The 15,825-nt window shown below is 37.8% G+C and overlaps 2 protein-coding genes across 3 annotated transcripts; both read right to left on the reverse strand.

Annotated features, from left to right (window-relative positions):
- Positions 1-530: 530 nt before the first annotated feature.
- Positions 531-6,826, reverse strand: LOC105934088 (cytochrome c oxidase subunit 6B1). 2 transcript variants are annotated; one of them, XM_012873923.3, is made up of 4 exons: positions 6,752-6,826; positions 5,703-5,814; positions 1,738-1,838; positions 531-1,336 (listed from the first exon to the last, which is right to left on the reverse strand). In XM_012873923.3, the coding sequence occupies exons 2-4, from the start codon at positions 5,806-5,808 to the stop codon at positions 1,283-1,285; spliced, it is 261 nt and encodes an 86-aa protein (XP_012729377.1). In that variant the 5' UTR covers positions 5,809-5,814; positions 6,752-6,826; the 3' UTR covers positions 531-1,282. The 2 variants fall into 2 exon arrangements, with proteins under 2 accessions (XP_012729377.1, XP_021177933.1); XM_021322258.2 differs by lacking the exon at positions 6,752-6,826 and adding an exon at positions 6,586-6,737.
- Positions 6,827-7,452: 626 nt separating this feature from the next.
- On the reverse strand, positions 7,453-14,423 carry LOC105934077 (C-type lectin domain family 4 member E-like). The gene is made up of 6 exons (XM_036145959.1): positions 14,247-14,423; positions 13,672-13,761; positions 11,065-11,229; positions 9,319-9,470; positions 8,722-8,846; positions 7,453-7,672 (listed from the first exon to the last, which is right to left on the reverse strand). The coding sequence occupies exons 1-6, from the start codon at positions 14,311-14,313 to the stop codon at positions 7,519-7,521; spliced, it is 753 nt and encodes a 250-aa protein (XP_036001852.1). The 5' UTR covers positions 14,314-14,423; the 3' UTR covers positions 7,453-7,518.
- Between the last annotated feature and the right edge of the window lie 1,402 nt (positions 14,424-15,825).

Genomic DNA, 15,825 nt, shown 5'->3' on the forward strand with positions numbered 1-15,825 from the left:
GATTTTGGTATCATCTGATTGAAACACTCTCCTCCACATTTGCCATGTCTCCTACACAGCTTGTGGCAAACTGCAAACATATTTTTACGCCTTTCCTTCAATAATGGTTTTCTTGACACACATTTGTGGAGGGTGGTACCATTATTGGATTTTCCAACTGAGCTGTAAATCTTTTGAGCTCCTTCAGACCTGTCTTAGCTGGATCGTGATGTCCGTTTCCATTTGCTGCCATTCTGTACCGTTTTCGTTTCAGACAATGGATTCAACGTCGCTATTTGAGATGTTTGGGGTAAACCTGAAACTTCTCCTCATCTTGATCCCTGACTTACGTGGTGTATTCTCTCCAAACTGCTGTTTGCTCACTGATTCTCTAACAAACCTTTCCAGAATGGCTGCGTTCATGCTGAGGATATTTGTGCTCTCTATTCAGTGATTAGGTGATTACGAAAGGCAAAGATTTCACAATATTTTATGGAGGGGTATCAGAGTAGGAGGAGCTGAATAGAAATAATCACAACATGCTGCAGATGTTACTGTTTTTAAGCTTTTTTTCCAAGTATTATGTGCTACCTTTTATTGCTCTAACACATACAATCACAATTAACTAAAAATACATAGGTTACATAGATGATTTTAATGTGACAAAATAAAGAAATATCAATCAAAAGGTGTGGATACATTTGGAAGGCTGAAGATTTAAGCCTTAGAACAAATAAAGGTTATGTTGTGATAATACAATTAAAATAACCTTCGTGAATTTATGTAGGTACCAGTTGTTTTCATCTGGTTGAGGTAAACTTTTTTCCATCATTTTAAAAAACAGAACATGTGTAAATTGCTCCTCACTTTTGAATCAAGTGTCATTTCTGGTAGTTTAATAATTTTTTTTTTAAATTTACCCCGGTACCCGTTGCTTGAAATCTTTTGGTAATTTGTACTTCTGAATCATCATGTAAGCTGACTTCTAGTGATAAGAAAGCTATAATTGTGTTTATTCATTTTTAAGGTATCCCTTTATTCTGCTGAACACAAAAACACAAAACATGCACTAATACGGAATCAAAAACGGCAGAAAACTAATTGCCGTAATAATCATAAAAATTTACAAGATATTAAGAAGCACTTAACACTTTTAGGTAAAAGACAAATACACCAAGAAAAAAAAATAATTTCATAGCTTTTATTTAGCAGCTTTGTATTCAGAAATACTGGAATGTTTCGTGTTGAGATGATAAGACGAAAAGAAGAACAGAAGAAGAAAAGAAGAAAGAATGATTTCTCTTCAAATCCTCCCTGCAAAAGATCCTGATTCCAGCTGGTCGTCCCATTTCTGGACCTGTAAACAAATTAAAGAAATCAGAGGAAGCAATCAAAACACAAATCATATAAAGATATAATATTGAAAGAAGAAAAACATACAAAATAACCAAAATATGTACTTTCAAATTGGTAGATTCTGACCTAATTTTGTTTATGACACCTCTACCTCATAAAGCAGATTGTCTTGCCTTGGCAGGTTCAAATGCCATAAGAGGACAAACTGTTTTTTTTGGGGTTGTGGTACTGGGCAAAAGTTTCATCTTGGGGGAAAAAGCCTTCATGCATTTTGATGATAGAAAATTAAACAATCTGATGCCCATTGCATTACTAAGAAAAGTTGGAATTGGTTGCAGCAAATGTTTAACACAGTCATCTATATGCATTTACTTCTGTAAATCCATGACAAGCTAAGCATACCCAGCTCATGGGGCAGAGACTCTTGTATACCCTGCGGTACCAATCACAAGGAGCCGTGTCCTGGTTTTTAGCTGACAGAGCCTTGTTACATCTGTGGAAGTCTGTTGAGAGAAAATCAGGACAAGAAAAAGCTGCTCAAAGTCCCCTTAAAAGTCTGGCTTAGAAAAACAAGAGTAATATCAGTTAGAGCTTATTAATATAAAACTTCATAGTTGGAAAAATTATTGAGAAAATGTAATCAGCAATTTTGGATCAAAGAGAAAGTGGTAAACTAAGACTAACTGTGCTAGCTTAAAGCAGATTAAAATGGTCTCGTAAAATATGTAAAACTGTTTTGGTTTTTATGTTTTAAAGATACAATAACAAAACGATTCACAACAAAATATATAAAAACACAAAGGAGAAAATTACATTAAAGAAAAAATCCCCGAGAGCTGATAAGAACAAGACTCTCTCAGTGAGCTGTAAGTCAGAATTGAGGTGTGAAGTTTCCACAGGTCAGATATTCTATTCATTAAAATCTCTAAAGGTTAACATTTTTAAAATTAAATCAACTGGTAACCAGTGAAGAGACTTAAAGACATGATTCACTTCAATTAGCTTCAATTAGTAACTGAGTTGTGCCACAGAGTTGTAGAACATCAAGATTCAGAAATGATCTCATACTCGTCCTCCTCCACTTATCCGGGACCCGGCTGTGGGGGCAGGAGACTCAGCAGAGACGCCCCACACTTCCTTCTCCCCAGACAACTGAGACATTCCCAGGCCAGCTGAGACACATAATCTCTCCATTGTGTCCGGGGCTGCGCTTTGGGCCTCCTCCCTGTGGGACATGCTTGGAGCACCTCTCGAGGGAGGCGTCCACATGGGGCATTCAAAACAAACGCCCGAGCCACCTCAGTTGACTCCTCTCGATGAGAAGGAGCAGCAGCTCTACTCCGAGCCCCTCCAGGATGACCAAGCTCCTCACCCAGACTCTAATGGCATGTCATTTCAGCAGCTTGTATTCAGGATTTCATTCTCTCGGTCATGACCCAACTTTCATGACCATAGGTGAAGGGTAGGAATAAAGACCCATCAATATATCCAGAACTTTGCCTTTTGGCTCAGTTATTGACCCCAACAGATCAGCGCAGTTGATGCATCACTGCAGCAGCCACACCTATCCTTCTGTCGATTTCCCCATCCATTATCCCCTGACTCATGGAAAAGACGGCCTAGATATTCAAACACCTCCACTGAGGGCAGGGACTCCTCCCTGACGTGGAGAGGGCAAGCCACCTTTGTCCAGCCCTTCATATAAGTACATGAAAAAAATAGTAGTACTTCTATTTTGTGTAGACAGTTTATCTGAAGACGCTTTATCTTAGTATGTTTCTGTGACTAACAGTCCAATTTGTTAACTATGTGTCAGACTTGTGTTGAGAGTGACAGCAAAATAACACCAAGTCTCTACAAGTAACATTCAGCTGCTTTCCAAGGGGTCATGGAAGAAGCTTAACTATCAGCATAAAATGATGTCAGCAACTTATTCATGCTCCAACAGCTCCATCTCTCTGTTCCTTGGATGCTGGAAGAGTATCTCTGACCCAGAAATACAGTATAACAGATTATGTAACCTTCCTCTCAGTGAGCTGCATATTGAGGCAAGCTCAGTACAATGGCATAAGAAGGGACAAATCATGTCTTTTTTTTAGAAATATAAACAGTCAAATAGCTTTACCAAGTGTTTTTATCTAATGGTTTCTATGTGCTATGATTGGATTATGCTACATGATTGGTCGACTGATTGGTTTATTAAAGTCCAAAGCAAAACAGTATTTTTCTGATGCATCTTCTTAAACAAAATATTTCTCAAATGATAATACAAAGGAAAATTAAATAAAAAATTTAATTCATCCTCAACCTATAAACCCAACAAATAATTCAGTTTAAAATACATCCTTAATTTAAATATAAGTTCTAAGTTTTGGTTTCTTACAAATTGTGTGCACCCACTGATCTTTTTACTTCTTAAGCATCCTTAGTTTAACTATATTCAGATGGTAACAAAAAGTATTCCTGTAAATGAAGCTTAAATCACAAGGAGAAAACATTGTAGCAATCTCTTTAGACCAGGGGTAACTGAGCTCAATTCCAATTAAAAATCTTCCTGGTCAGTCTTTCTTCTGGCATGAGAACAAGGCAATTCCGTAAAATCATCATTTCACATCTTTGTTTTATATAATAAGGCACCCAACCCACATCACCTTCTACAACAAGCTAAGTGGCAAACTTACACATCCCAAGTCACTATATATACTACTATCTTGTCACTATTAACTGTCAATCTCCATTTGTTGCACCATAAACCTAAAATATCTAGCAAGTTCTGCAACTTAATTTCAGTGTCTGCAACCAACACAATATCATCAGCATATAACAAAATACTTAAATTCCAACCATCAATACAAATACCTGAATTAGCTTGGATAATTTCTTCAGCTAGGTCATTAATGAAAACAGCAAATAATGTCGGTGAAAGTACATCTCCCTGTTTCACTCCAAATGGGACTGGAAGTAACCTTGCCTGCAAGCTGAATTCTTGCGGTATCTGTGCATTCACAAACACACGACAATCCATCGTTTACTGCTCCCATTTCAACCGTTCGGCTCGATGGTAGCAGGTCCAAATTCAAAATGTGTAGAACGAAGGAAGCAAACCAGCCATACAGGAACGTGGATCTTTGTAAAGAGCTTTAATAGCAATATAGATTTTTTTAGAATACCAAAATGTAATAATTTATATTGTCGAAGGTCTCGATTAATTGAATCAAATGCTTTTTTTTAAATCAACAAACTAAGGAAAAGTAGTTTTCCTTTCATAGAGTAACTGTGCTCTATGATCAATACAGGCTTGACTCTTTCTGATGCCATTCAGCTCAATTAATCGTCAATACTCCAGACTATACTTTATACACGGTACTCATAAAACCAATGTCTCTGTAATCCAAAGGAATTTGTGAGTCAACTTTTGTAGATTTAGGGATTTGGATTAATAATTGACGTATTCCACAAAATACAATTTGAGAAACATGTCTGAAATAAAGAATTTAGAATTTTAGCTAAATTAATATTTTTGAGAATCTCATCTGAGAATTTGTGTATCTCAACAGCTTTATTTCCTTTATCTGTACCCGACACTTTCTGCACCTCTTCCTGAGTAATCTTCACGTTTAATATATCATTTGAGCAGCAAGCTGTGATACTCATCCCAGTTCCAAGCTCATGTTTCATTCCACAAATATCATCCAGAAACTGATCGTTAAAACAATAAACAGTTATTACAAGCATAAAGACAACTATAATCAAATTCCCACTTTTTCAATGCCAGATAAATTTCAAAACACAATTTCCCATTTTCCTCAAGGATCTCCATCGAAATGACTTATTTCCCTCCAGAATTGCTGTGAACAATTCCAACTGAAGAGCCTGTCCTTGCTGAAAACACTTCTTAAAGTATCTCAGGTACAAAGGCTGGTATATTTTCTAATTCTATATTTCTTGGCAGTATTTACACTTCATAACATTTTTCTATTTTCCTTTTTCCTCCTTTTGCAAGAGTTTACTGTTAGTTTCCTTACCAATATTTGACCTACCAGCTTTATTTTTAGTATGCATAACAACATTTCCAGTGACTATGTTCTAGCTCCGGAAATATAGAATGGCATTTCTCTGTGAATTTCCAACATAGACCAAAGCTAGAATTATGGCCAATTCTATTTGGTACCAAAATAAAAGAGAATTTTGTCAGTAAACCAACAAAGACATTTTACATACAGCTGCAGCTCTTCCACAGACAGCAACAAAGTTACAACTCAGGTCCAATTTAATGTTAAAATAAAAGCAGAAAGGATCTGAGAAACTAGGCAAGTGACACTAAATGGATCAAATGAAACAATGTTGAAGCGCATTGCCTTGTTTACCTAAATAGTTCTGGTAGCAGTTCCGGGTCTGGTTGGTGTTAGGGAACCGGGCATCAAAAGGTGCCGTCCTGTAGTTCTTAATCTTCTCTTCAAACTTGTCAGACATTTTAGCCTTTGGATATCAGCACAAGTTATACACAACATGAAAATAATTTGTTAATGCACTAGTCAATAAAAATAAGACCACAATGTATCTGGATCCTGAATAAACATGTAAATGGTCCTAATTATTATATCATATATTATAATTGCATAAATGTTTATTTTGCAGGTTGAAATCAAATCAAACCAATTAATTTTCAACCTGAAAAAAAATAATGAATGAATGAATGAATAAAATTGAAATAAAAATAAAAATATTTTGAGCTAATGTGTATTCTACCTTATAGGAACTTTCAGGCAAATGAAAACAATATAAATAAATTCACATCAACACAGCTACTAGTAAGTAACACAACATTCCATATGTACCTGTAGATATTTACTTTTATTGTACATTTTAAAATCTAAGTCAAGTATTTTAAAAGATAAGCACATGCATGTATCCGTAAATAATATCTGTGAATATGCAGCACTATGGGAGATGCACTTCTATCTCGCTTTAATACTATTATCCTTGTATTAATAGTCTTGTAAAATTGTATAATGGTGTTCATCTGAGGTAGATAGAAAAATTATTTACGTGCGAGAAACATTTCCATACTACCTTCAGCGATCCAAATACAGTTATTCTACGTCAAGAGAAAATGACAAATTTAGTAATTTTAGCTATCAAAATTAGTAGTTTACTCTCTAACCAACGTGAACAAACGAGAAAACATTTGCTGCGTGATTTTAAACCTGTTTAATGCTGTGGGTCTACGAGATAAATTTAGTAAATTACCGTTAAGCCTTGTCACCATCGGTCACTAAATCCCTTTTAATGAGTGAACTACTAATAACATTTACACGAGAAGCTCTTCTCACACATTTAAATTCAGTTAACCATTTAAAAAAACCTAAATTGGTTTTCTTTAGAAAAAAATAAAGCAATAGAACATTTACATTACCTTCTCAAATAAATTCAGCTCTAATCCGCGCTTGTTCTTAGTTTCTGCCCGACGACTACACTCACTCACAAAGGATGCTGGGAAACGGAGTCTGTTAGAAGTAGTTTTTAGTACAACACTGACACCTGCTGGAATATTAGAGATGGTGCACATAGGCTGTTTTGATGTCAGTTGAACTATAAAAGCACAATTTAATAAAACAATAAATCAAATGACAGTTTAATTTTGATCATTTAATCTCCAGGATAAAATAACTACGAGTTTCACAGACTTGACATGACTTTAATCCACCAGCCAAAACGTCAGATAACTCATTTCATTTGTTTAGTGCAGATAAAATGTATTTTAATTTGACATAATCTTTAACACTTTACAACAGCAATATTCAGAAAACTGTTTTATTCCATTTATTTTAGCAGAAACAAAAAAGCGAATAAGAATTCAGAGTTACAAACTCAAAAGGGAAAATGACTGAACTGTTTAGGGTTTGGTCAGGTGCACACAATGAGTGGATTATAATAAAACATAATAATAAAACATAATTACATTATAAAAGCTTCACATCTATATGAAAGGTTGCTGTGATCCAGTTGGTCCTACAAACATGATTCAAATACATGCATCTGGACTTTCTAGGGATTTTCTACTTTTAATTCAGTGACATAAAACATGTGAAAAAAGAATGCTAATTTTTTTGTCTCTAAGTGTGACAATCCAAATTTAACAGAAAAAGGATTTAAAAAAATAAACAAAACTGTTGTGTCTGGTCACTGTAGAGAAGCTGGTCTTCTCTCACAGATCCTCCTCAGCTGACCGGAGCAGCTGGAGGGGACCCAGCTCCTCCTGTAGTTGTCTCCTGGTGTGAGTCGACCACACAGCTCCTTGATCTCTCCTGTGACATCTGGCTGATGAGCCCAAAACCTGTGGAGACGAGATTAAAAACAAAATCTGCATATAATCTCCTACCGCTACAGCCTCTCTCACTCATATATCACATTTATAAGGTCGTTTGTTGTTATGTTTTTCATTATGTCAGTAGAGATGTCAAAAATCAAGCTTTTCTTGGATGATACAGATGTTTGATTTTCTTTACTGTCGAACCTGCAGGTCAGGAATTTGACAGATTCCACTTTTTTATTATTATAATTCTAATAAAAATTGTTGGCTTTCCTTGACTTTATCTCATTTTCATCCTTTAGCTAAAGCAAAAGTTTGCGGAAAGATTAGTATGTATAGTTAGTATGTTGCTTTATTATTGTTGCACAGGGGCGCTGTCCCAGTCAGGAGGTTCCACTACATTATTTACACACCACACAATGAATATGTTCATCACTATTTGAAGATGGGACGATGATTAAATTACAAAAAACTGGGCATTCCTCGAAAACACGGACTAGGAAGGCTGCAGAGAAAACAACTAAATGATAAAATGAGCTAAAAGCAGCTGGGGTTAGTGTTGGTTGGACAACAACATCCTGCATTATCTATCTGTCTAGGTTGAGGAATAGTGTAACGCAAAAAAATTAAAATCCAGACTGGGCAAAAATCCCCCCAAAACCTGAAATTGAACTGGACATGTTGTCCCACAAAAAAAAAAAAGACAAAAAATTTCCAAAAGGACAACATATCAGCAGTGTGGTAACGGAATCATGGCCTGGGTTTACATTTCTTCAGATGGAACTGATGTTGTTATAAAAATGGATGAAATTATGAACAGTTCCAGCTATCAGTTCCGTTTTTATTCAAATCTTACAGCTTGCTGATTGAAAGAAGCGGTGCATTTTTGATTAAGTGATATTCTAAACTGTATGCCTTGCTTTCCATAGCTGTGTAACCGGACATGTTGTACTTTAACATGTGATCAAACCGTCACAAGCTTTTCAAGTAGCTGCTGACTCGTGAGCTCTTGTGCCGTGTTTGACCCTCCTTCCACTCCTCCTCCACCTCTTGGCTCCTGTCCTCACACTCACTGAGGTCCGTTCTCCAACGGGGCGCCGTCACTCCACTGCCATGTCCCCTCCGCGCCGCTTCCCCTCAGGCCGAGCCAATAGGAGTCTCCCTGACTCCGGCTCTGGGCCGTTTTAAACAGAAACTCCTGAGAAAAGGGCCAGAAACCATCAGGGTCCACATTTTATCTTCTTTGGGAGTTCTGCTTAATCTTAACTTGTGACAGATGCAGGATGTAAACTGTGTTACATGAGCAGTAAATTTAATGAAAGACTAAACCTCCATTGACCTTAAGCCGCCGCTGCTCCTTTAGTCGTCGTAAATCTATTCTTAACCAGACTCACTGCTGCTGCTAAGCATGTATATGCCCATGGCTATATATGCATATGTAGAACCTGTGCCTTTATAACCTTTGGGTTATTTCTTCTCATACAGTACTCCCCCAACTATGGACAGAAGATGCAGAACAAGCCTATAAAAATCCAAATAACCCACTTTTAAGAACACATTTAACTATGTTTGAGATATAACAACTGATACGTTTTCCATTGATCTTCTAAATGTATGTAACCCTTTTTTATTATTATTTTGTGGTAGATACTGTATCTTGCAAGGTGCACCTGCTCCTCCTCTGTTTTTATTGTAGCCACAGCGCCTCCCAGTGACATGCAGTGGTACTGACTGCTGATCCAGTCGGCTCTGTCCTCACTGAAGTAGAAACACTTCTCTCCTTGAAGCGTCCAGTCATTCAGACAGGGTCTGCACTCCCTCTCTGTTTGAAAAAAAAAATAAGAATCACACAGAGGGGGGGGACTGTAGATATTTCTTAAACTGCTTTAAAGCATCGCAACCTCTTATTATTTATTATAAGAACATGTCGGTTTTCCATTGGTTTGAAATATTCCTGTTGAGAAATAATTTTAGTTTGTTTGACCACTACTGCCTATCACTTATGATGATAGGCCAAGTTACAGTAAAATATTGCAAACACTAATTGTTTTTCAAAACATAATGACAGTATTTTAGCTGTGATATAATCACTGTTACTCATATTAAAGGTATAGAGGACAATATTCTTTCGGCTTCGAGTTCCAGGGGATCGTCTTATCTACTGGTTGTGTCATTCAAAAATGGTGGAGAGTCGCAAGAAGCAAACTGTCTTACAAGTTTATGATAAGAAGATGAAGGCCTCAGAAGAAAGAAATAGGACCAGAGTGAATCTGGGAGATTATTTCACGTGATCCTCTGAGGAATGGAAAAGCAGGTAGGATGGTCTTGTGCATGCGCAGTTATTCAAAAAGCTACTGGGACGTTTCTTACATACGTTTCTGGAGAAACCGGGTGCTACACCTTGGAGCTCATCATCAGTAAGCGGTTGGAGCAGGGCGCTGTGGAGGCTGCAAGTTCCTCTGTTTTAATTCTGTGGAGTGTCCCTCAGGGACCCTGAGTAAGAACTTTACACCAGAATGCTCCACCGGCACCGCCAAGTGGCAGCCTACCTCTTCTTTTTCTTGGTTAATTCTTGGTTTATACATTCACACTGGGCATTAGTCTGAAGGTGAAAACCTGATGAGATCTGGCACCTAAGGCAAAACATGAATCTTCCTAAACCTACACAATGGACCCGGGACAGCAGCTGGAGACTATTTCTGAGCATATGCCATGAAGTCATGAAGAGACAACTGTTGTTCTAGGTAAAAAATAAATAAATCAGTGTAGGCAGAAACAAAGTAGACCACACCTATGAGTGATTGGCCACCTGAAATACAACTAATGCAACAAGTGATATTAATGCAACTAATTCTGGGGTGGCAGGAGAAACAGGAGCAATGACCCCAGTGAACTAAATGGAATCAGATCCGGGTCACAATCAAAGCGGTGGCATCATTGTATTTCACGGTCATAATAAAAATCCTCACATGTAAAAGCTAAAAGGGCTGCTGGTTCCCTGATGCAGAGGCCAGATTGTTTTGCAAACATGAGATGTAAACAGGCGCACGCCTTCTATCTTCTGGTCTTTGAAGAACTGGAGCTTACCAGCTTTTTCCTCAACAGAAACCTGGTTTTACCTTTGCTGTCCTTCGTCTTGGCTCCGGTGGTGTGTTTTACAACTTAATACAGCCTGTGTGGGAGAATCCTTTGGCTCCCCCTTGTTGCTTTTCACCACTCACCTGGCCACCCTCTAAGCTCCCACCACCAAAACATCTCGTTTTGTGCTGAATTTGCTTTTAGCAATTTGAAAAACGCAAAAGTCCATACACAACTCTGAAAACAAGATCAAAATCACAGCTCATCCATTATTAGCAGTTATTCACAACAATAGTTGTGAATTTTTGTAGATTTCTGACGCTTGCTCACAAACTTACCACCAGTGGAAGAATTGGTGGAGGTACAGTAGTGGTTCAGAGCGGGATACTGGGTGAACAGGAGGCGGTGGGACTGTTTGAGCTTCTCCAGCCTGTCTGTCACCTCTCGCAGTTTGTTTTCCTGCAGAGTCGACTGGGACTTAGATGTCAACGTGATCTGAACCACTGTCGGACCACACACACACACACACACACACACACACACACACACACACACACACACAAAGAGAAAAGTCAGAGTGCTTTCATGTATGTGTGCATCGCCTGCTTAAAATTGCATGATATTGCCATTTTATTTTATATCAAAAGTAAAGAAAAGTAAGCCGCACTCTGAAGCAATAATATTTGCTGCTTGATGCAATTTCAGAATTAATATTTGATTTTTTCACTACACTCCAACACTTACTTTGCTATTTACACAAGTGGCTCAGTAGAAAAGTATGAACTTTGGTATTTCGGAGAGTTTTTGCTGCATTTATAATGTTGTAAGTAGATTGTGAGAAGGAATAAATTTGTGTGGTAGCAAAAAGTTTAACTTTTTTGCTTTGTTTAAGCCCGTCCATTGCCAGTTTTAGATGCAGTGCATTAAGTGTTTCTTGCATGTGATTTATCAGCCTCTGTTAACCTTAAGTGAATACCTTAATGCTCCAATCTTACAGCTAAACACAATTGACATTTTCAGCCCTTAACAGCTGCATCTCATGGGCTAAATATGTCTCTAAGACATTATTTGCAAATATCAAGCAATTACAGAAAACAAGCGGCATCAATCAATTCCAATGATGAATGCACAGAAGATCAGCGATGCTGAAAATGTCATGACTGGTCCACGGATTTGGAGAAGATATATAGCTAAACAGATGAATCATGGCCATTATTCAACAGTGTGGGCGAAAGAATTTGTGAGATACACTAAGATGTATGCATCATGGACAGCGCCTTGCACAAGTACTCACACCTCTCGAACATGTTCACATTTTGTCCCATTACAACCAACAACTTCAGTGTATCTGGGATTTTATGTGCTACAATGACACAGAGCAGCTAATTATTGTGAAGTAAAAAACATTTACATGATTTTTAAATAAAAATAATAAGAAATGAAAATCATAAATTTGTATTCAGCTCTATTTGCTTTCATACTTCTAAAACAATTTCAGCGTCACCAAAAGCTTTCAGAAGTCACCTCGTTAGCAAACAGAGTTCAGAGGGTGTGTAATTTAATCTTAATATAAGTACAGCTGCTCTGTGGAGGCCGCAGATGTTTGTTAGTGGAAATCAGTGAAACACCAGCATCATTTAGACCCAAACCTGGCAGCTCACGGAAAATGTTTGGGAGAGGTTTAAAGCAGCGGGTTAGGTTATGAAACAACAAATTAAACCACCAACATATGGATGGATCTGCATGGATCATCTAAAAATGAAAAGCGTATGCAAAAACTGACAGGCCAGGCAAATATCTGGTTACTCTGGAGTAGCTGCAGAGATCCAGGGCTCAGGTGGGTCAGAAACACGGCTTTACGGAAGCGTGGCAAGAAGAGTCGATTGTTAAATAAATAAATAAAAAGCTGTGAGAAGTCTAGTTCACATGTGCCACGATCCATAAACGGCCATAGACAGCGACATGTAGAAGAGGGTGCTCTGGTCAGATCAGACCAAACTGGAACCTTTTGACCTGCCTGAAAAACGTCAGGTGGAAATCTAATACTGCCCATTGCCCTGAACACACTGTAAGACCTGTTGAGAGATGCTGTTGTTCAGTAGGGATTGGAAAGCTGTTCAGAACGAATGGGACAGAGGTCCATCTGCCAGCAGGGTAATAACCATGAGAATACAGCAAGAGCTACAACGGAAAGATTTAGGTCAAAGCATGTTAATGAGCTTGTTCAAAGTCCAGATCAAAATCCAAGTATCTGTGGCAAAATTGAACATAACTGTTGATTATTTTTTTTCCAGGGACCAGCATAATGCCCAGGCTGTTCCCCGCCTCTTACCCAATGACCGCTAGAATGGGCACCAGCTTCCTGGAAACTTTACATGGATAAGCAGGTATAGAAAATGGATGGATGGGTTTTCTTTCAATCCGACTGAAATTAGCTAATTTTAAAAGACCGCTGGATGGAAATTCTCATCGCTAGTTTTAAATAGCTGGTAGAGACATACCTGAAGATACTTACTGCAGCAATTGCAGCGAAAGATGGTTCTGCAAAGTATTGACTCTGGGGCTGAATACAAATGTATTTTTTATTATTTTATTTGTAGAATGTTTTGAGAACTGTGGTTCCATTTTTCTACTTCACAATTCTTGCAACAAAACAATATGGACCTTGGGGGTACTGGAGGGAATTGTAGGTCACATCATTCTTTGATTAAAAGGAAACTGATGTAAACAACACGGTATAGCTGCCACAAAGTCTCAAATAATGCTTTCCAACCACGTCGACCGAACACAAAATGAGGAAATGTCATTTGTGAGGAATGTTTGCATTAACATCGCACTCCAGAGGGGTTTCAAAGACTCGCAGCATCAACGTCAACGACAACGCATGGTGTTCTGGTTGCATATTTATGATGGCGACTGTAGTAGATGTAAGATGACATACTCACAGCAGAGAGTCTGCAGCAGAGTCACGATGGTGAGCAGGAAGCAGAGCAGAGATAAGTAATGGGCCAACTGTCTGTGGTCGCTAAGTGAAACTAAGAGACAAGAACCCGAAGAAAAGTACATCTTAATTTAGTACAGACTGCCATGTCAGGATTTAAAATAGATTAAAGAGTGAATTCCCCAACGTCAGGTCTGCAGTGGAGAAGTACACATTTTTAACCACATACCTATAATAGAATCATGTCATGTTGATTTTTTCGACTATAATTCTGAGGTGAACCGTGAGCCATCTAAAGCAAGGTTAACAGGTTACTGCAACAAAGTAAAGCTAAGTGGCAGTATCCCACTTAACTTCAACTCAGTTACTAATATAATGCAATAAATTAGCATTAAATAGGCATTTTTTGTTACTTAAATTAAGGCTTCAACTTTAAAGCAAGAAAAGCTCAGTAATCAAATTATTATCAATAACTCACAAAACCACTTGACACAGTATGATAATAGAAAAGCTAACACATACACATTGCTGTGCAATTTCACCATTTAGGGGAAAAAAAAAGAGAAAAAGATGAATTACATTTTCCTTTAGCAGTGGCTTTAGCAGTCTCCAGTTCCAGCAGATGTAATCCATTGCTTACACCCATGATGATGTCATTACCAATCTACATACAAAAAAATTCACTCTTTTTTTCTACATTAAAGTATGACTTTTTGGTCTTCAACTCTATTTCCAAAGCTTGCAAGCCTCTTAGTGTTCCTACTACCGTCCAGCACAAGAGAGTCTGATGTGCCGTCTTGTATGAACAGTAAATTACCAGCTGTCCAACTGTATGCAAAGTAGAAGTTAGTGTGATAGCCAAATAAGCTCGACAGGTCAGAAGCCACCATTTACCCCTTCTTTCAGGAAACTGCAAACAGGTTAATGGAGGAAAATGTAGTGTCTCATGGCTGTGATAGGAACCGCAAGTGACTGTTCTTTAATGATGTTAGGAAATGAAAAAGGTTAGCTTTCCAAATGTATAATAAACTTTCTTTATTTCTCTAAAACTGACCTGGAAGTTACAATCTCAACTTATTGACTTCATGTGTCTCCACAGCAACCCTTAAACTTGCAACATTGTTCTTAAACAGTACATAATAACAACAACAACAACAATAATAATAATAATAATAATAATAATAATAATAATAATAATAATAATAGCTTGTGTTGTGTCATTTTATTGCCTAAAGGCTTCAACATATTGGCTTTGTGTCGACTGTGGGCTGATATGCTAATGGTTGCTCTAGCACTGGGGTTGCTGCATCCACACGCAGTAGTGCAGTTGTTAATATTATTGTGCATGCTTCCACTCACCATCCAATACATTCATGTTATATACGTTGGTTTCCTTTGGCACCTCTGCATTTGGGGCCAGTGGTCCTCTATGTTCACAATAATCAGTGCGGCTCAGTGTGATTGTTCTTTATAGCGTAAAACTGTAAAAAAGACCAATAAAATTCTGTTATAGACATTTGTGTCAATATATCTAAGTCTGCCAGAATACTGACAAGCTTTGTAGGCGTATTCCTCTTGAGGTGGCCTAAAATTGGGGCCAGCCCACCAACTTCAGTTTAAATAGGAACTGATTTTTGGATTGCAATGCAAATTGTAATTGACAATAAAATTTGATTGATTGATTGATTGATTGATTGAAATAATGAATATCTGAAATCGCAGGGCGCTTGCCCAACATGCTCTCAGTAGACAGCTGTGGGGCACAAATCCTACATCCCCAAGCTCAGTGTTTTACCTGTGTGTTGCTCTCTGATGGACTGGTGACCTCTTCAGCGGGTTTTCTGTTGCTTGCTGGAGCAAAGCTCCCGTCCCCCCTAAACCACAGAACACCTAGCACAGAAAATGTATGGACTGATAGATGCATCAAAGCATTAGAACCCTTCAATCCATCAGGGGGATATATGGCAATGGTTTGTAAGCTGTTTTTTTAAGATTTATAATTTCTCTCCAGAATTGATACAAGTCGTATTTGTGTGTCCCTGTTGTGACTGAACAGTTTGGATAACAGCTAATTTAATGTTAATTACCTTTGTTGTCCACATATGTGGGAAATTGCCTTTGGCGTCAATTAGTGATTAAAACAAAAACTCAATAAAAT

Source organism: Fundulus heteroclitus, chromosome 13 (genome assembly GCF_011125445.2).
Source record: "Fundulus heteroclitus isolate FHET01 chromosome 13, MU-UCD_Fhet_4.1, whole genome shotgun sequence".
In the NCBI taxonomy this organism is placed as follows: domain Eukaryota; kingdom Metazoa; phylum Chordata; class Actinopteri; order Cyprinodontiformes; family Fundulidae; genus Fundulus; species Fundulus heteroclitus.

Coding starts and splice junctions, on each gene's coding strand:
- LOC105934077 (XM_036145959.1), bottom strand. CDS start 14,313: ATGGGTGTAAGCAATGGATTACATCTGCTGGAACTGGAGACTGCTAAA. Junction 13,762..14,246: donor AGCCACTGCTAAAGGAAAAT/GTAATTCATCTT, acceptor CTTGTCTCTTAG/TTTCACTTAGCGACCACAGA. Junction 7,673..8,721: donor CCGTTGGAGAACGGACCTCA/GTGAGTGTGAGG, acceptor TCGTCTCCACAG/GTTTTGGGCTCATCAGCCAG.
- LOC105934088 (XM_012873923.3), bottom strand. CDS start 5,808: ATGTCTGACAAGTTTGAAGAGAAGATTAAGAACTACAGGACGGCACCT. Junction 1,839..5,702: donor CTGCTACCAGAACTATTTAG/GTAAACAAGGCA, acceptor TTCTCTCAACAG/ACTTCCACAGATGTAACAAG. Junction 1,337..1,737: donor GTCTCTGCCCCATGAGCTGG/GTATGCTTAGCT, acceptor ATTTGTTTACAG/GTCCAGAAATGGGACGACCA.